Below are 18,947 nucleotides of genomic sequence, written 5' to 3' on the forward strand. Positions count from 1 at the left end.
TGACTAGGTGCTTTCCTGATTTGGTCAGGTCAGGGGAGAATGAAGGAGGGGGAGTTGAGTGTAAGATGAAGTCAGACAGATTTGGCCCGTACTTTAGGCCACGCCGACAGTGCATGGACAAGACGCATCGATTCCAATCGATGCGGTGGCACACGAGCACGAGTTCCTCGGTAGCCGCGGGCTCCAGTATACTGCAGTTGCTGCATGTCAGACGCTTTTGCTCATCACGCACGGGGCCCGTTGTTCTTCACCCAGCTGAAAAAAGACAGTAGCCTAGCCAAGTCGCACTGGCAGAGGAGGGATGGAGGGGAGGGGAGAGTAAGTTTGGTGGCCAACTGAAAGCCAGCGAGCAATCAACCTCCGGAGTTCGCCAGCTGGGCGAGAAATGGGATGGATCGGGCGTGATTGGCGCTTGGCCGAGGAGGCAGATCTGCACCGATAGACTGCCAGGGCTCGGCTGATGCGCCGGAAGTTAAACGGCATCCCACCCACGGAGTCACTGTTGGGGCTTGCCGGCGGCAGGGCGGGTTCTAGCACGCCTGCTGAATGGCGGAGAAACCGGAGCGCATTGGCTCCCGGGACTTATCGTGGATGAGGTGAGAGGGGGTGATGGAGGTTAGTGATGATGAGATAGGCAATAGTGCATGGCTGACCAGCCGACGGAGAAGCCGATGGAGAAACCAAGGAGCCAGATGGACCAGATGGACCAGGGTAGCAGCTGCAGTGCGGACTCTCATCGCCGACATTAAGTGCGTCTCTGTTGCTGCATGCTGCAGAGCCAAGTATCTTGGCAACCTGGGGGGAACAGAAAATTAATACTGGAGGCGATAGTCTCGAGTCCAGCCCCGGTTTTGCTGGGGACTGAGTGATGGATCTGGCAGCGCGGTTGGCTCTTGCACACGTCTAGTGATTTTTTAGGTAGTGGATGTATTCTTTTTTCCTTCCTTGGTCTTGAGAGGGTCATGGTCACTCCGCATGTTGCCTAGAAATGTGCTCATAGCCTAGAATGTATTTACTCTCCGGCCAGTGCGGTGATTAGGACCCCCGGTGTGTAACCCATGAGTACCGAAGAGGAAAGGGAAGAGGAGAGCTGAGGAGCATTTCGGACCCGGCTGGGTGGTGCCGCATGGTGAAACTTGACGACGCGGGTCCGACACAGCAAGCAGTCCGACAAGTCCCCTGCCTAGCAGATCGGATGCAGTGAGGAAAAATAAACCGCCACGACTATTGGAGCTGCAGATTGGAAGAGGATTAATCGATAGATAGGTAGGATCGGACTAAACCGGGAGGAGTATAGGGGGAGTGGGAGGAGGGTAAGAAGAACAAGGGTAAGGGAGACAGAGAGAGTGTTGAGTGAGTGAGTGTCTGTGTGGTGAGGCGCAAGTCAGCCGATTGGCGGAGAGGAGATCCAGTTTGGGAGGTTCAAGGGTAGTAAGCAGTCTGATTAGTTACTTAGATTGGGTGAATAATGACGAGAGAGAGAGAGGGGGGGTAGACTGGACGACCAGCATAGTCCGAGAGGGAAAAGAAAAGACAGGCAATGATAGTCGTGGCTGACTTGGCTAGAGACTCCAGAGACGGCGGATAGAGAGGCTAGCTCGTCACTTCGATAGCACTAGAGTTCTCGGTCCAGTTGTTAGTTGAGTTAGGTCGAGTCTAGTGCTGTAGGGAATCAGCCCAAGCCCGACAGCGGCTCCGGATTTGCCCGGCTTGGCCCCTCTGGGCGATCGGTAGAAATTTGGGGGGTTTTTTAGGAGAAAGGGATAGCGGCCTGGTCTTGGAATCTTGGAACGAAAAAGAAAAAAAGGTTTGTGAAGGTTTTGCTCTGAGGGTCTGCGGCCCACGCGGGCCCACGGTTGCGGTTGTCTTAAAGCTGGCGAGCTCTTCAATTTCCACGCGTCTGTCAGCCTGCCTTTTCCCGCTTCTTTCCTGCTCCGAGCGTGCTGATTGAGAGACTGACAGACAGTGTAAGAAAGACAGAAAGAGACTTTCATATTTCTTTTTCTGCTGCTGCTGCTGCTGCTGTCGTTTCTGCATCTCTGCTTGGACCCTGTCTTGCTCTGTTTCTTACCCTCCAACCCACCAGTGCAGCAGCCTGATTTTCAGCCATTGAAACCATGGAGGACAGTAAAGGTGCTAGCCCGATGGTTAGCTATGTTAGGGCTGAGATCAATGTCAAATATGCGGATTTGTTGTTGCTGGCCTGTTGTTTCTGTTCGGGTTTGCTGGACAGCACCATGTACAATGGTGAGTCACTCTCTTTCTCTCTCTCTCCCCACTCTCTTTATCCCTTTCCTCCACACCTTTCTTGTCTTCACCCCATCAATCTCCATAAATCCCCATAATATTATAATAATGGAACCATACTTACACTCTCCCCCACAGCCTACAATACTTTCGTTTCTATGCAAACAGGAAACACCATTTTCGTGGGGTTGGGTGCCTCCCAGCAGGATAGCCGACCGTACGACTGGGCGCGATCCTTGACGGCCATCGGCTGTTATGCGATCGGCAGCTTCATCTTCTCCCGCATCAACAACTTCCTCGGCCCCAAACGGCGCGGCACTCTGGTCGCCTGTTTTCTGCTGCAGGTCGTACTCGTCATCATCGCTGCGGCTCTCTCTCAGAGCCATGTCATCGCCGGTGACCTAGCCGACGCCCACTCTACCACGTTCGTCACCCACTGGAGCCAAGAGGCCGTCATCGTCCTGCTCAGTATGCAGTCCGCGGGCCAGACCGTCGCCAGTCGTGTGTTGGGCTACAACGAGGTGCCGACCGTGGTGATCACCAGTCTGCTCTGTGATCTGATGATGGATCCCAAGCTATTCCTGTTGCGCAATGAGAAGCGCGACCGTCGTGTCATCGCCTTCATCCTGACTCTGGTTGGTGCCATCGCCGGTGGATGGATCAGCAAAGCCACGGGCAACATCTGGGCAGCCCTGTGGATTATCGCCGGTCTCAAGTTCTTCATGGCCGTTGCTTTGTCCTTCTGGCACGTCAAATAAGTTAATAGATAGCTCTTCTTTTTCTTCTTCTTTTTCCGCCTCTTGACATTTTCACTTCTTGTTCTGCTTCGTTAGCCATCACTTCAAATTAGACCGTTCTGCTTTCGCTTCCATTCTGCCACACCCATACATTCATCGGGGCCAAATTATCCGGCACCCACGAAGTCCGAAAATATCTCTCCAAGACCACCTCCTCGTAGCTTTGATCATCCACACAATAATCCCCGCCAGAAGGGCCGATATGCGCACAATGCACATCCGGATTTAACCTGACCATATTATCATGCACCTCCCGACACAGCAACGTATTCCTTCCCATCTCGTATGGCTGCCCAAAGCGAATCTTCTGCGTCAGAAACACATAGCAGTCCTGCATAGACGCATACTGCCGATTCCTACCTAGACAATACTCCTCTTCGGTGTGACAGATTGCCCGGGCGAATAGATCCGCCACTTTTTCGCGAATTTCTGTTTCGTTAGTCGTGTGGAACTTACGCCCCGCGGCTTGGAGAATCTTCACGAATAGCCATTCCAGCCATCTGAAGACAGCGTCGTACTGGGTGATTTGTCCAGCCGAATTGAATTCGAACCAGGCGGTGATTACCCCCGGCATGACCAGGTCGAAGGTGCTGATGTTGAAGGTGAGGACGACGGTGGAGGCGACGGTGTTTTGCGTCGCTGCGAATTGGGTGATGTTGTAGGCAATGGGAACGCCGAAAATGCTGGGGTGAGTGAATTGAGAGAAAAGACCGAAGATATATTCGTTGTTGAGGTCGCGGTTGGTGAAGGTGCGGGTGACGTCGACGCGGCCTTGGACCTGTAGTTACTTAGGATGCTTATGGAAGGGGATGTGAGGGTATAGAATGTAAGGAACTAGTAGGTACATTGTTGGAGAAGATAGAGGTGTCGTTGGGGTTGATATGGGCGGTGTTGGCTGGGTAGAGGAAGTTGTCCCAGAAGTGGGTGGTGAGTGTCCAGAGTTGGTCGACGGTGTAGCTGGTGGTGAGGGGGATGAGGGTGAGGAGCTGTAGGAGTACTAGGTAGTAGTACATGATGGTGACTTCGATTGGATATAGTCTAACTTTATAGACAATGTCATTTCAGCTACTAGAGGTACTCCTGCAGAAATCGTAGCAGCCTGTCATGGTGGCAGTGTAATAGGCATCAAGCAGAACTATATATATCGGACGGTACATGGTACCCATTCTTCATGCAGCATCTAGGCACCAAGATAGATCCCTGTCTCTGCAGCAGTAGCTACAGCAAGTTTATTATTCTCATTGTCGGACGAAACATGTTACATGGCGCTCAAAAGATGGGAAGGACAGACGGATGGTCACCATGTGCAAGATCCAAGCCATGGCTGATATGTCTGCACGGGGAGTCAGGCTGATGGAAGCTGGTTCACGAGCTGACCCACCAATAATGGCCTGCAATACGAGTCATCCTGCGACACCCCCCATTTCGGCAGTGATAAGCCTTATAGGGTAAGCTACTGCGTGGGTGCCACCGTATCAGCCAACAGACTTCACCACTTCTCTGTGATTCCGCGGCAGTCGGACCCTTCTCTTACCAAACAAAATGACTACAGAAGCACTATCATTCCGATCAACCTGTCACTTGCCCTTCTTGTAAATTCCCCGCATCACGTCTCGGAATAGTTCCGGGGGACGGAACTCTCCGGAATTCAATTCGGGGGTATACTTATAGTTAGTCACAGCTGCATACGTTGCTTTTTCCCCGACAGAGCTATACAAAAAGCAAATCAAAATACAAAATGGCTACTGTCACCCTTACTGGCGCCAAAGGCCGCCAAATTCAAGGTACTATACTCTCCCACCCCACCTTGTCTAGAACCCTCTCTCCTAACAGCACAGTCCCGACCACCCTCTTCATCAACAATGAATTTACCCCGGCCTCCACCAACGAGACCCTGACCATCGAGAACCCCTCCACCGGCACCCCACTCGCAACCGTCTCCTCCGCCAGCCCAGCGGACATTGACCGCGCCGTGCATTGCGCCACACAAGCCCTCCCCGCATGGAAAGCCACTCCGGGCGCCCTCCGCGGCGCCCTCCTGCACAAACTCGCCGATCTGATCGAGCGTGACGCGGAGGACTTCGCATCCCTTGAAGCTTTGGAAGGCGGGATGCTCTACACGGACAGCAAGGCCATGACCATGCCCCAAGCCATTTCCACCCTCCGCTACTATGCCGGCTGGGCCGACAAGATCGACGGCAAGACGCTGCATCTCCCTGACGGCGGAGTGGGGTATACTTTCCGCGAGCCACTAGGAGTTTGTGCCGCCATTGTTCCCTGGAATGCGCCTCTGTATGCTCCCTCCCCGATACTATAACCCACCAATCAACTAACACCGTACTTCCACAGAATGATCACAATCTGGAAACTCGCCCCGGCCCTAACAGTGGGAAACTGCCTCATCATCAAACCCTCCGAACTAACCCCCCTGTCTGCCCTAAAACTCGCCCTCCTTATCCGCGAAGCAGGCTTCCCCGCCGGCACAGTATCTATCCTCCCCGGCGACGGCGCCAAAGCCGGTAACGCTCTCTCCACGCACCCAGCTATCCGCAAACTCTCCTTCACGGGATCCACTGTCGCCGGGCGCGCCATCCTGCACGCCTCGGCATCCAGCAACCTCAAGAAAATTTCCCTCGAGCTTGGCGGCAAGGGCCCCTCAATTGTATTCTCAGACTGCGACCTAGCTAACGCGCTGTTGTGGACGCGTATCGGCATCACAGCGAATAACGGACAGATCTGTGCGGCGGGATCGAGGATCTATGTTCAGCGGGGGATCTACGAGAAGTTCCTGGAGGAATACGCGCGGCTATCTAAAGAGGACAAGCCCGTGATCGGGGATGCATTGGATGAGAAGACGACGAAGGGGCCAGTGTCCAGTGCGGCGCAGTTGCAGAAGATCTTGGGGTATGTGGAGGAGGGGAAGAAGAGAGGAGTGAGGGTGTTGTTCGGGGGAGAGAGGATTGGGGAGAAGGGGTATTTCGTCCAGAATACGGCGTTTGCGGATGTGGGGCAGGGGGAGAGGATGATGAGGGAGGAGATTTTCGGACCAGTTGCTGTATGTTTCCCCCCTGCTTTGCTTTCCTTTTGTGGTGATTGAGGTGAATGTGTGCTAACGAGGATAGTGCATCGCCCCCTTCGACACAGAAGAAGAGGCCATCAAGTTGGCCAACGACACCGCGCACGGACTCAGCGCCGCCGTCTTCACTAACGATGTGAACCGCGCTCATCGCGTCACTGCCGGTATCGAGTCCGGACAGGTCACTGTGAACGCATGGGCGATGCTAGCGTCGAATATGCCGTTCGGAGGAGTGAAAGAGAGTGGATTTGGGCGTGACATGGGAGAAGAGGCATTGGAGGGATGGACGACAGTCAAGGCGGTTAAGTATAACATTCTGCCCCCCGCGGCGGCTAAGCTGTAACTTACATAGTGTGGTGTGCTTACATTCATGATTAAGACAATAATATATATAAGAGAAAGGGTTAATGCAAATAAAAAGGATCATTCGAGTACCGCTCATACAGCTCCGGATACCATTTCTTCCCAACGTCAGGGTGACTGATGATTCGATTGCGGAGGTAGGCTTCGCCGAACTATACCCAACATGAACGTTAATAGATGCCTTTACATATCAATATCGTAGCACGGATGATGGAGGGGGAACATACACAATCGAACCTGTCCGAAAGAAACTCACTCGGCACGTCCTCGGCCCTTCTCTTCATCTCATCCTCATCGGACCACTCCCCGACAGGAACCTTCTCAACAATATGTCTCGCCGAATCACGCAGATTCGACAACGTCAAGTCCATCCGTATCCCCATGAAAAACGGGATACTGTATCGCGTTGTGTTTTTCGGTGCCTGTACCCATCAACATCCTTCCTTCAGCTGGAGTACATAAGGACATAAGGGGGAAGAGAATGAGACATACAACAACCCTATGCACCGTCGCACTACAAACACCCCCCGTGATAGCCTCAAACCCCTGCTGAATATTCACCACTAGTGCCCCCTCATCCTGAAGCGGGGGGACATCGATCCAGTCACCGCGTTTATTAATGACTTGTAATCCACCAGTCGCATCTTGGGATAGGAAGGTGAATAAACCAGTGGAGTCTTTATGTGGCCCTACGCCTTGGGATTTGTCTTCCCCAGAGGAGGGTTGAGGCGGGTATTTGATGAACTTGAGTCTGTCCATGGTGCCTCTGTACGTGTCGAACGTGGTCGGCGGAAGAGAGAGGGATTCGGCGACGTATTGGAGAAAGGTGTTGCTTAATGGGATGAAAGAAGTCATGTATTCTTCTACGAGGGATTGCGTGGCTGGTGTAGGGTATTGGTTTTGGCCTTCGAGACGGGACCAGATTGGTGCTGTTTGAGGGTTGGAAGGGGGGAGGTTGGGGGTGCCGAAGTCGAATTGCTAGTTGGGTAGTGGTTTGTTAGGGTATGTGTTGTGAGTAGGATGGCGACAAAGGGGAAAGGGGGAATACTTCTCGCATATCGGTTTTGAGTGCGGTGGTTTCGGCCCCGAGACGCGTGTAGCCTAGGAAGGAGGGCGAGTTGATCATGTTGACTTGCTCTTTGGTTTCGGATGAGAGGGAGAAGAGGTCTAGAAGGGTAGCGTGGGCGCGTTTGGTGAGGGACTGTGGTGGTTGTTCTTTTAGTATGTTGTACGTTGTCGAATATGGGGACTGGTGGTGGTTGGCTGCGACTTACTTCCAATCCATGGTTCGTGAGATACAGGAAGCCTACGAGGAAGATGGCGTCGCGGAGCTGGGCGAGAGTCTCTGCTTTGGTTTCTGGGTCTTTGAGACGCTGGAAGTCGATGATGGGAACGGAGGTGAGGTCGGTCATTGTGATGGTGATGGTGTCGGCGAGGTTGGTGATGAAGTGGTGAGGGGAAGTGAGGGGAAATGGACGGATGTCATTGTTGGTGCTGAGTAATAAGGTGATGGTTTAGTTACTGCCGATGCAGATGGCGTGATCTGGCTATACCACAGAGAATGTGAAGAGGATGAAGACAGATGATGCTGATGATGCTGTTAGTTTTCGTTTTCTCATTTTCTTCTAAAGGGGAAAATCTGGATTGACTTTGCAAGTGAGTTGGATTGTATGGAAAACTGTTTATTGGTCAAGATGGCTTACAGCTCATAGCTAACAGAGGTAGTAGCTACTCACCAGGAAAGCTGGAAGAAAGCTAAAGAGAAAGAAGATAGTTGAAGAGACGGCATCGATCTCAGTACTCCGGCTTAATCTCGGTAATGCCCTCATGCTGACACTACTATTCTAGCGGTGTGCCCTCCACGCCCACAATCTATCAGAAGCACTACTATACTTTGCCACTTATGATGCTATGCGAAATGACCGCATCGCATATATTACGTCCAGACTAGAGGTGGAAGAATTCAGCAAGCGTCTTCAAACCGCCGTGATATCAAGTACCGAAAGAGACTAGGTCATAAGCCTGCATACCTTCGTCGCCTCCGGCATTGCCGACGAACTGTCAACTAATTAAGACGACCTCCAATCGACACACCTAGACCATGCACATGATATATTAGCTGCTTCACATATTTGCCATAGGTGGAGAATCAGAGTCACTCAAGAACAGCCAAGAACTGAGCTCTCCTGCCATCAATTATCTGAAGACGGCGCTTAAATCGTAGCCAAACGGGCAGCAAAGGAACGGATGAAACGGAGCCATCCGAAGGTGGAAGTGGACGCGCTCCATTGCCGAGAACGACCGGTGCTTGGCCTTCTTGTTTCTGCTGAACCGTGGCTTGATGTCCCCGGGGTTGGCAGATTATTGTTGAACGTGGTCATGATCCGCGGAAGCAGTATCCTCTAAGCCGCGTCAAAAGACACTTTAGCAGGGCTTGAATCTATTATTCAATCCATGGGAAGGTACAATTCTGACGTTTACGATGATAGTAGCTTTGCTGCGTTAAAGGAGCTTGATCAATGCTGAACATATGACCGGCACTCCACGGAGCCGTGCCACTGTGGAGGATAACCCCTGATTGATTAATCTTGCCAAGCTATTCTGCTCTTTCGGCTCCCACAAAATGACTCGTACACCATTCAGAATCTTCCGGGGCCATGTCCAGACGCGCCAAGCATCGCAGCCGGTGTTCCTGAGCGGACACTAGTCGTGAATGGCACGGACAGTTCCACCGCACAGCCACGATGGACCCAGACTTTAGCTCTCTTGGCAACATCGCTGAAACGCCAAGTGCCGTTGGTGGAATTCAGCTCCCAGCATAATATCCACCTCTGGACAACGTCTTTCCTCACGATGCTCCCTCCCTGCCATGCGAGTGGTGCGACCAGCTTCATCCGTACGGGGCTTGACCGGCAGCTTGGCAGTCGCATCCAAAGAACCTGCAGCTTCACCTCGTCACGGTTGCTATGCGGATGAAGTCCACCTATGACTGTATCCAGCCAAGCCCGGAGACAGTCCTGATGCTTGAAGTGATTTCATTCTGTCTTAGAGCTCCTAATGCCGCCGACCCATCAATATAAAAGGAACAGGTAGACTCTGAATGATATCCCAAATCAAGCCTCTCATATCGTCTTTCTTTCTCTCATCCCCAACTATCTTTCCATTCTTTCTCTCTCCTAATCACAATGACCAACTTCAAGTGGATTGTTGCCGCTGCCGGCCTCCTGTCTGGACAGGTCCTGGCTGCCCCTACTGCCACTTCTACCCATGCCAAGCGCGCAACCGTCAGCGACGTGAGTACCCTCATTTGAAAAATGTCACAGAATTTAACCTTTGCAGGCTGCGTTCGGCTATGCTAGCATGAACGGCGGCACCACCGGTGGTGCCGGCGGTACTACCACTACCGTCTCGTCCTACGCTGCCTTTACCTCCGCTGTCTCTGGCGATGACGCCAAGGTCGTCTACGTCGACGGCACCATCAAGGAGACTGCCGACCAGGTCAAGATCGGCAGCAACACCTCCATCATTGGCAGGGACGCCAACGCTATCCTTGAGGGCTTCGGAGTGTAAGCACCCCCCGGCAATGAAGAGTTGAACCGAGCTGACATGCAATAGTCTCGTCAAGGAGAAGGAGAACGTTATCATCCGCAACCTCGGTGTCACCAAGGTCCTCGCTGACAACGGCGATGCCATTGGTGTCCGTACGTGACGCCCACCCAATCCACACCACCGTCTGATATACTAACCTAAACAGAGTACTCCAACAACGTCTGGATCGACCACTGCGATGTCTCCTCCGACCGTGACCACGATAAGGACTACTACGACGGTCTGATTGATGTACGCAACCCACAATCACACTAATACCCAAACCATTTCACTAATGAACAACCAGATCACCCACGGATCCGACTACGTCACCGTCTCCAACACCTTCATCCACGACCACTGGAAGGCCTCCCTGGTCGGCCACTCCGACAGCAACGAGGACGAGGACAGCGGCCACCTCACCGTCACCTACGCCAACAACTACTGGTACAACGTCAACTCCCGCGCTCCCTCTTTCCGCTTCGGTACCGGCCACATCTACAACAGCTACTACCTTGACGTGAGCGACGGCATCAACACCCGCGATGGCGCCCAGCTGCTCGTCGAGTCCAACCAGTTCGTCGACTCCAAGAAGGCCCTCTACTCTACCGATGATGGCTACGCCGTCTCCAACGACAACGACTTCGGTGACGCCAAGAGCACTGCTGAGGAGGGCACTCTGACTTCCATGCCTTACGACTACACCCTTCTTGGTTCTGCCAATGTCAAGGCTGCTGTTGTCGGCACTGCCGGTCAGACTCTCACTTTCTAAGCGTGCTGCGACACGTTTGGGATATTAGTGCAGTAGGGTGAGGTTGACTATACCTTTGTCACTCTTTCTTTTATCTTGGTACCTGCCGGACAGCTATTTGGGCCCTAGCTTGTGAAGTACTCTAGGGTCGGTATATAGTTATTGCTCGAATTAAAATTAATTGAGGCAACAATCGTACTTACTGTAAGATGTCTACATAATTCACAACTCGCATAACATATATGCACAGCACAAAGCGAGTGAGTGAGCATATCGGCAAATCCTCGGCCTCGCTCCATTTAGACTGGTACTCCACATTCCACACAACCGGCCAAATCAGACCCACTCGCCCAACCAGCTTAATCCGTAGAGTATTCCTGATTGAGTTTGCGGTAGACACAGACATCACATCTACTCACTGATCGATTGATAGGGCCCGTCCCATCACACAACAACCAACGCTGGCGAGTGGGGGGCCCCGGGCCTCACTCAAATAGTGCCCTGCACACTATGGTATCTTCCCCTGCTACATCCCTACTACTACTATCACGGCAATAAAAGTAAGACTATAGTAAGCTGTGGTGGAGACCGCAATCGGAAACCAGTTTCCTGAAAGCTTGATTTTGCCATCTCCGGAAAACCCATCGATTGGGTAGTGTTGATGCATCAAGGTTGTTTTTCGGGGTGGGTTGGTCTTGCTACCTACATTTGCATGTGCATGTGCAGGTGGTACTAGGGTGGTGGTTGGCTTAAAAAAGACCAAGTTCGAGATTAGTATCCTGATAGGGAACAAGTATCAGACTTTCGCCACAATGATACCAAAGTTTGGTCGACTGATGATGTGATCATGGTGTTGGACAGCAATACATTACTTAAATTAAATGCATATGCATGGACAAGGATGCAGAAACACGATAGATAGCACCGGATAAGTATAGATCCACGACCAGTGAACTCCGATAAAGATAGAGAAGGATATTATTCTATAGGTCAGATCTGAATTATCTCTAATATCCACCATTGCATTCAAAGCTCTAACACATGCATCTATGCTATTGCACCTTCCCCACCCCCCTATCCGCCCTAACCACACACACAACCGGCCAAACCTGCAACACGACCGCCCCAACCATCAAACAACCCGCAAACACCTGCGCACGAACAAAGTCCGCCGTTTCTAAATTCACTAACGCTCCTGCAACGGGCGTGCCCACTAATGACCCGAACGAACTAATCCCCCACATCATGCCCATCCTCGTTCCGAGGAAGTCACTATCGGGACAGAATGCCTTGTGAGCGACGATAGACGTCGGCGCTGTGACTAGCACCCCGCTCACGAACCCCCAGTAACAGGCCCAGACGATGAAACCGGCTGTGTTTGTCGTCGCGATCCAGGTGAACATGGCCACTGCTGCTGCTGCGACGAAGGCGATTAGGATGAAGATTGGTTTGATGTGGGTGCCTCCTGAGGCGAGGAGGTAGGGGACTGTTCGGCCGAAGGCGGAGGCGCCGTTGGTAATAGAGACGAGGTAGAAGGAGAGGCTGGTGGGGGTGTTGAGGGCGGAGCGGGCGTAAGTGGCGATGTAAAAGATGGGAACGTAGTAAGCAAGCATGACACATGTCATAGACAGGGAAAGGAGCATGAAGGGGAGGTGAGTGAGGGCTTTGAGTTCGATGAGGCTTCTGGTGCGCGTTTTCTTGCCTGGTCGACGGCAGAGGATAGCGCAGGTGATGAGGGCGAGGAAGAGGTTGATGAACGCGATGCAGCGGACGCTCCATGCGAAGTTGATGATGGGTTGGACTTGGCGGAAGAGGATGGGGAAGATGACGCTGCCGACACTGGAGCCTATAGAGGCGCAGCCGATAGCGATGGGTCGTTTGGTGGTGAAGTGCGAGGATATGACGACCATCGCGGGGATGTAGGTGATGCCGCCGCCAATGCCGACGCAGAAGCCCTGCGCGAGGAGAACTTGGTAGTAGTCCGTTGCTAGGCTGAGCATCATCATCCCGAACACGACTAGGAAGGATCCGGTGAGGATCAAGGGCCGGAGGTATCCTGCGTCGACTAGAGGGCCGGTCACCATGCCGACCATCACGATCAGGGTGGCTTGGATACTGCCGATCCAGGAGATCGTGGATGGTGATTCGTCCGGGAGGAGAACCGTTTGGTAGAATTCTTGAAATGCGCCATAGCAGCTGATGAGGCCCCTGCTGGAGGTTAGACCTGCTTGGAGATGACTGGTAATAGGGATGTAGGTACGTACCAGGAGTTGACGAAGACGCAGAAGCCCGCGAGTACGCTGAGCCAGCCTTCCAACCCTCCGTCGGGCATTGATTGTCTCTCTGGACTAGCCTCGGCTGGGGGTTGGAGATGTTCGTTATGCTCGTTGATTGATTCGTCTGGGGCGCCTAGCCCCTCATTCTGTGTGCCCATGTCCGTCGTTATCTATATCTATTCTATTCTGTGCATGTAGTCTACAAGGAGGAGATGAGACGTGAAAGGGATACTTGTCAAAAGTCACAAATGACCAAAATTTCGGGCATAAGCTCGGTTAGATGGCAGACTGGTTCCTACCCCAACTTTCGGTTCCCCGCAACGGCAAATGTGGAGTTGGAGACGAGATCCGGGAACCCTTGGCGTCCCAGTACCTGGAGTGGCAAAGCCCTTTGCCGGGGGTCGCCGACAAGTCAGGGTTGACTATATTCTGGCTTATGTACGTCGAATCCCGTGATACTACTCTAATGGTCGTAGTTGCTAACCAGCGGTGGAGATGGATTGAACAACGCGAATTACGTAGACATTGCGAGATTCAAAGATCGAATAATGTCGATACACTAATCGCTCAGCTAAAAACGTCATATCGCATCTAGCCGGCCATGTGAGAGAAATGCGTGTCCCAACAAAGGATATATAGCATGATGACACCAGGAATAATAGCAAATTGTTGCCAGACTGGGTGTACATATCCATCTAGCTATTACAGTCTCAATATTCTGGTCTCAATATTCTGGTCTCAATATGCTGCATACGGAGGCGTGCGTGATCGAACTAACCGAGTTCATCTCAACAAGGTTCGAATCAATCGGTCCGAATCAGGGTGATTCTCCCTTGACGCTATTATGGTGGGTGACTTGAAAGCCCCATTCCTGCATTCATCTTTCAGTGCAAGGTCACAATACAAGATAATTTCTTTTCGCTAAACTCACCTCATTCTCACCCCCATCGCGCCCAGCAATATCCTCCAGGGTCAGGGCTGGTCTCGTACCGATCGCACGCAAACCCCGAGCGCCTTGCTCGACGAGCCAGTCGTACGTGACCAGGAAGCATAAACACTATTCATATGGTTTTCATTATCCTCGTTCATGTCCTCCGCCGCAATACTCATAGTTTCACAGGCCATCATCATGCACTGCAATAGGAAATCATCGTCTTCATCTGTATCAATGCCGCGATTTGTAGGCGAAAGCACGATCGTAATCCCTGCATCTATATATAGCCGGTAGTAAATGCCGGTCGCATTGAGGCAGAATAAAAAGGAATCTGCGACGTCTTGGTGAAGGTCCCCCAGCCCGAGAATCGTGATGTTGGCAGCTGCAGTGAATTGCACAAATGCAGCTATGAGAGATGGCCAGTGATAAAATCGCATGGTTGGCGTCCAATATGGATTGATAGTGGTGCGAAAATAAGTCAGAAACTAGGCCGGTTCTAGTATCCTTCGATGACCTTTACAAAGGTGCCAGCGGGGAATGCAGCCTGCTAAAATCTCTTGACTCGACACATAAAGCAAGCATTCACTGGAAGATAACATAACACAAAGATATGACCATGGGGAGAAATAAATACTCTACAGACTTGCCCGATTGTTGTTCGTTAGGTCTCGAGGCTGGTAGCGATGACCTATTTCGAGAGCGGAGGTTTGCATGGCCCCACCCACAGTTGGTACGAAAACGGGTCAACTGTCATATCCAGATGACTCACTCAAGGTAAGTTCAAGTGGGAGTACACTTACATGAACTACTGGCGTAGAAGCTAAGGAGAGGTCAGTAACGAACCTCTACCGCAAAGGGAGCAACGTCCACTAGTGGGCGAGTCGATGACCGGCAACTCTAGTCAATCCTCATCGCGCTGGGTATGAACTACAATATCTTTCTCGTGCGCAGTCTCCGGGCTTCTCGCCCATTATGCACTAACTCCAACAGGAGCTATCGCCGACCAGCCAGTGTACTAGCTCATAGATAAGGCCATGATGGAGGCTCCTAGTATCCACATCCGCAGTACTTAGAGCCTTAGCAAAGATCGCGACGCGTCATCCGACTAGGCAACATCTGAATACCAGAATGCTTAGCCAGGGCCAGCATATTTTAACATAGTAATTAGTTACATTGAAATGCTATTATGGCAGACTAACCTATAAGTGGCGAGATTACGTTCACGATTGTCGTCATGTTGGAAGACGTGCTATTCGCTTTGTGCCAGGGCCTTCCTATTTTCAATGGCTGTAGACGGTGAAGATATAATAGGGATTACACCTGACAATTTTACTTTCACGATCAGATGGTGAGTTTGCCATTCATTCAAGGGTAGGCTCCATATAGCACCCCTCACATCCACAACCCGGCCATATGATCTTCCTACCAAGCCTGTCAAGCGAGAAGAATAAACAAAGAAAATATGGAACAATTGATATTTTGAAGTGAACGTAAAATCCGAGGATCTTGAATGAGGGCAACAAAGGCCTTAGAAGGCTTGAGTTCATAAAGGACAGTCATGAAAACGTCTATTGGTTAAAGAATATGAGCGATCGTACAGTTGTAAGTTTCCTTCTCAGAATGCTTTGTGGGGCTTTTAACAAGACCCTATTCCACAAAAAGCATATTTAAGATTTCTTTGATCATCGTTCAGAAGGCCTTATCGGTACTATGAATCCGAGCTTCACCAGACACTTACATTTACAGGCACTTTCTGGTAGTTACCATCGCTGTGGCGGGGAAGAGGTCTATTGGATACACCGCTTGGTATCTTATTCAATGTAAAACTGCCATGATAGCTATAATTGTCGGGAATCCAAGTTCAAATAGCTTTTCAAGCAAGGCACATCCCACCTGATTTGGGGTCGCTCTCCACTTCAAAGAAACGTCAATCCTACCCGCCCTCTTTGTCGGTCGGCTTTCAAGAACCATATCTTCAGCATTTCGACCTTCACTTTGAATTTGTGCTTCCCAGGGATCATCAATTCTTCGGGAAGTACCCTCCGTTATTTATGTCAACATGATCACTCAAGTACAACTATTCTCCAAGCTACCACATCAGGCATTCGATCTTCAAGCAACGAACCCCATTATCTTAAACGGCCTGTGCCTTTAAAGACAGCATCCGGAATACTGGAATGATCCGCATATCAAAAATCAAGGTGGCTTACCATCAGTCAGTTTCTTTGACGAATGGCCGGTCAAAGAGTACCTAGCGCATACTAAGCGATTGAAATGTAACTACTTTATATGTATTTATATGACTGAAGAGGCACCTCATTTCTTCACAACAAACGCTATCATACTACATCTTACTATCCCATCCCATACATCAGGCCAACAATCGACCTCGTTCAATATGCTCGGCGAACTACCTAGCGATGTGTTGCAGTGCATCGCAGACTGGCTAGAAGGTGGAGATCTGAACAATCTGGCGAGAACAAGCACTCATTTCTATCAATACATCAACCCATTCCTGTATCACTGGGACATGCATCATCCTTACCCACAGGCTTTAATCTGGGCTGCAAGGAATGCACAAGAGATAACAGCTCGAATGTCACTATCAAAAATACACACGCCAGAATCATTCACAGCTGCGCAAGTTGCTCTATCGAAAGCAGCTGGGTTAGGGCATGAGCATATTGTGAGACTCATCCTTTCCACGGAGGGCATCAAGCCTGACGTCAGAGGATCATGGAGTGCCCAAATCACTTGGGACGCCCCACTCTACTGCGCAGCGGCGAAAGGGCATGAAGGTGTAGTGAGAATGCTACTCGACTTGAAGGACGTCAACCCCGACCAGGGAGGCGGCTGGGGTGGTACACCGTTGCGCGCGGCAGCAGCATCTGGGCACCTAGATGTAGTCAAGTTGCTTCTTGCTACCAAGCGAGTAAATCCGAATTATCAATGCTTCCATGGAAAGACCCCGTTACTCAAAGCAGCAGCAGGAAACCATCAGGAAACGGTGATGTTACTACTTGCGACTGAAGGGGTTGATCCTCATTTACGGGATAGTCATGGCGTATCTATCCTGTCATTGGCGGCAAAACATGGCCATGAAGAGGTGGTTAGAATTCTGCTTGCTACACAGGGTGTCCATCCAGATTTAAGAGACTTGTACAACGTGAGTCCATTGGCTGAAGCGGCACGTGCTGGAGAAATAAAAATAGTCACCATGCTGCTCAACACAGGAAGGGTGGACCCTAACACTTCCTCCAGTACTGGAGAGACCCCACTTTCTCGAGCGGCAGAGCGTGGTGATGCGTCAATCGTCAAGTTACTTATTACTGCAGGTGCAGACATTCATATGGAAAATGATTATGGATCAGGACCACTCCTACGCGCTGCTGGATCCAGAGATTTGGAAACCGTTGAAGCGCTTATAGCTGCAGGTGCGGATGTTAACACCCAGGATAGCAATGAGGATACAGCACTCATGTATGCTGCGGAATCTGGAAACGTGGACGTTGTCAAAGCGCTTCTCGCTGCGGGTGCAGAATTTCATGTCCGCAATGTAGACGGAGCAACGCCACTTTTCTACGCTGCAAAGGGAAGAAAATCGGAAATGGTCAAGTTTTTTATTTCTGCGGGTGCAGATGCCAACACCCAGGATAGCAATGAAGATACAGCACTCATGTATGCTGCGGAATTTGGAAACGTGGAAGTTGTCAAAGCGCTTCTCGCTGCGGGTGCAGAATTCCATGTCCGCAATGTAGAAGGAGCAACGCCACTTTTCTGCGCTGTACAGGAAAGAAAATTGGAAATGGTCAAGTTTCTTATTTCTGCGGGTGCAGATGTTAACATCCTGTCTCGGTTTGGGACAACAGCCCTCACTATGGCTTGTGATGGTCTATATCATGCGGAGACAGACGTGGAGATAGTTGAAGCGCTTATTGCCGCAGGAGCAGCACTTGACACACAAGACCAGAGACATGGAAACACAGCCCTTGCAATCGCGACTGTGCGCGGGGCCTTGGAGGTGGTAAACATGCTGCTTTCTGCAGGCGCCACGCCTGACATTGCGGACAATGCAGGAGACACTCCTCTGTTAAAGGCGTCAAGACTGGGTGATTCGGAAATGGTAAAGCTTCTACTCAAAGGAGGAGCAAATCCAAGCATTTCCGATCGTAATGGACGAACACCCCTCCACAAAATAGCATGGAGGAGTATAATGGACCATGTCGAACTGTTCAAAGTCCTTCTTGATGCAGGTGCGACTGTCGATGTGCAAAGCAGGGATGGTTCGACGCCGTTAGTGATGGCATCACGCTACTGTAGTCCGGAGGCTGTGAAACTTTTACTTTCAGCGGGGGCAGACCTAAACCGTGGGCATTGTAATGGGCTTCCACCCCTACTATCTGCAGCGGTTCGTGGCGACGTGGAGATTGTAAGAATACTTCTTGCCGCAGAAGGAATCAATCCGCATTTGCAGGATGAGAATGGGAAGTCAGCGCTGGCGCTAGCCCAAGAAAAAGGTCATACAGCTGTGGCCGAGCTTATAAGGCAGCACATTGAGCGTATGGGACATGCCCCTTGAAGCTGCTATTGAGCATTCTGATTGGTGTTCCTGTTATATATCTACTCTGAGTAGATAAGTATGGAGTTACTCTTTTGTTGAAGTCCCTCGTAAAACCACGGAAGGTGTTGTAGTCCCCAGAATAAGATGCCACAATAGTACATTCACACGCCGGTTCCCTACCTGGACCGATTACGGCGATGATCGCCCACAATGTCCCCGCCTCATCCCTATAAGCGGAAATTGCTGGCTGCTCCACCTCAACCCCAGCGCAGTTCCTCGCCTTAGATCAGCCGAGGAACCCCCGATATAACTTCCTAGTGAGCATATAAATCTCCATGTCCCCCCACTCCTCAA

At 51.1% G+C, this 18,947-nt stretch overlaps 6 protein-coding genes across 6 annotated transcripts; 3 read left to right on the forward strand and 3 right to left on the reverse strand.

Annotated features, from left to right (window-relative positions):
• Positions 1-1,787: 1,787 nt before the first annotated feature.
• Positions 1,788-3,005, forward strand: BO85DRAFT_520821 (YoaK family protein; the record flags this gene model as incomplete). Its single annotated transcript, XM_025665164.1, has 2 exons — positions 1,788-2,247; positions 2,386-3,005. Exons 1-2 carry the CDS (start codon positions 2,118-2,120, stop codon positions 3,003-3,005), a joined length of 750 nt encoding a protein of 249 aa, XP_025514622.1. The 5' UTR covers positions 1,788-2,117.
• An 88-nt stretch (positions 3,006-3,093) lies between these two features.
• Positions 3,094-4,057, reverse strand: BO85DRAFT_460079 (uncharacterized protein; the record flags this gene model as incomplete). The annotated part of the gene is made up of 2 exons (XM_025661695.1): positions 3,094-3,822; positions 3,890-4,057. The coding sequence occupies 2 exons, from the start codon at positions 4,055-4,057 to the stop codon at positions 3,094-3,096; spliced, it is 897 nt and encodes a 298-aa protein (XP_025514623.1).
• A 475-nt stretch (positions 4,058-4,532) lies between these two features.
• On the forward strand, positions 4,533-6,554 carry BO85DRAFT_450109 (putative aldehyde dehydrogenase). Its single transcript, XM_025660304.1, has 4 exons — positions 4,533-4,828; positions 4,883-5,336; positions 5,394-6,099; positions 6,167-6,554. The coding sequence occupies exons 1-4, from the start codon at positions 4,783-4,785 to the stop codon at positions 6,461-6,463; spliced, it is 1,503 nt and encodes a 500-aa protein (XP_025514624.1). The 5' UTR covers positions 4,533-4,782; the 3' UTR covers positions 6,464-6,554.
• BO85DRAFT_39959 (isopenicillin N synthase family dioxygenase) lies at positions 6,333-8,027 on the reverse strand. Its single transcript, XM_025657104.1, has 5 exons — positions 7,758-8,027; positions 7,532-7,684; positions 6,976-7,461; positions 6,711-6,905; positions 6,333-6,635 (listed from the first exon to the last, which is right to left on the reverse strand). The coding sequence occupies exons 1-5, from the start codon at positions 7,893-7,895 to the stop codon at positions 6,525-6,527; spliced, it is 1,083 nt and encodes a 360-aa protein (XP_025514625.1). The 5' UTR covers positions 7,896-8,027; the 3' UTR covers positions 6,333-6,524.
• Positions 8,028-9,651: 1,624 nt separating this feature from the next.
• On the forward strand, positions 9,652-10,843 carry BO85DRAFT_398941 (pectate lyase family protein; the record flags this gene model as incomplete). The annotated part of the gene is made up of 5 exons (XM_025657077.1): positions 9,652-9,776; positions 9,823-10,049; positions 10,099-10,184; positions 10,238-10,323; positions 10,379-10,843. Exons 1-5 carry the CDS (start codon positions 9,669-9,671, stop codon positions 10,841-10,843), a joined length of 972 nt encoding a protein of 323 aa, XP_025514626.1. The 5' UTR covers positions 9,652-9,668.
• Positions 10,844-11,874: 1,031 nt separating this feature from the next.
• Positions 11,875-13,340, reverse strand: BO85DRAFT_398945 (putative MFS monocarboxylate transporter; the record flags this gene model as incomplete). The annotated part of the gene is made up of 2 exons (XM_025657078.1): positions 13,087-13,340; positions 11,875-13,030 (listed from the first exon to the last, which is right to left on the reverse strand). Exons 1-2 carry the CDS (start codon positions 13,254-13,256, stop codon positions 11,875-11,877), a joined length of 1,326 nt encoding a protein of 441 aa, XP_025514627.1. The 5' UTR covers positions 13,257-13,340.
• Positions 13,341-18,947: the final 5,607 nt, after the last annotated feature.

This window comes from Aspergillus piperis (assembly GCF_003184755.1).
Source record: "Aspergillus piperis CBS 112811 unplaced genomic scaffold BO85scaffold_11, whole genome shotgun sequence".
Taxonomy (NCBI): Eukaryota; Fungi; Ascomycota; class Eurotiomycetes; order Eurotiales; family Aspergillaceae; genus Aspergillus; species Aspergillus piperis.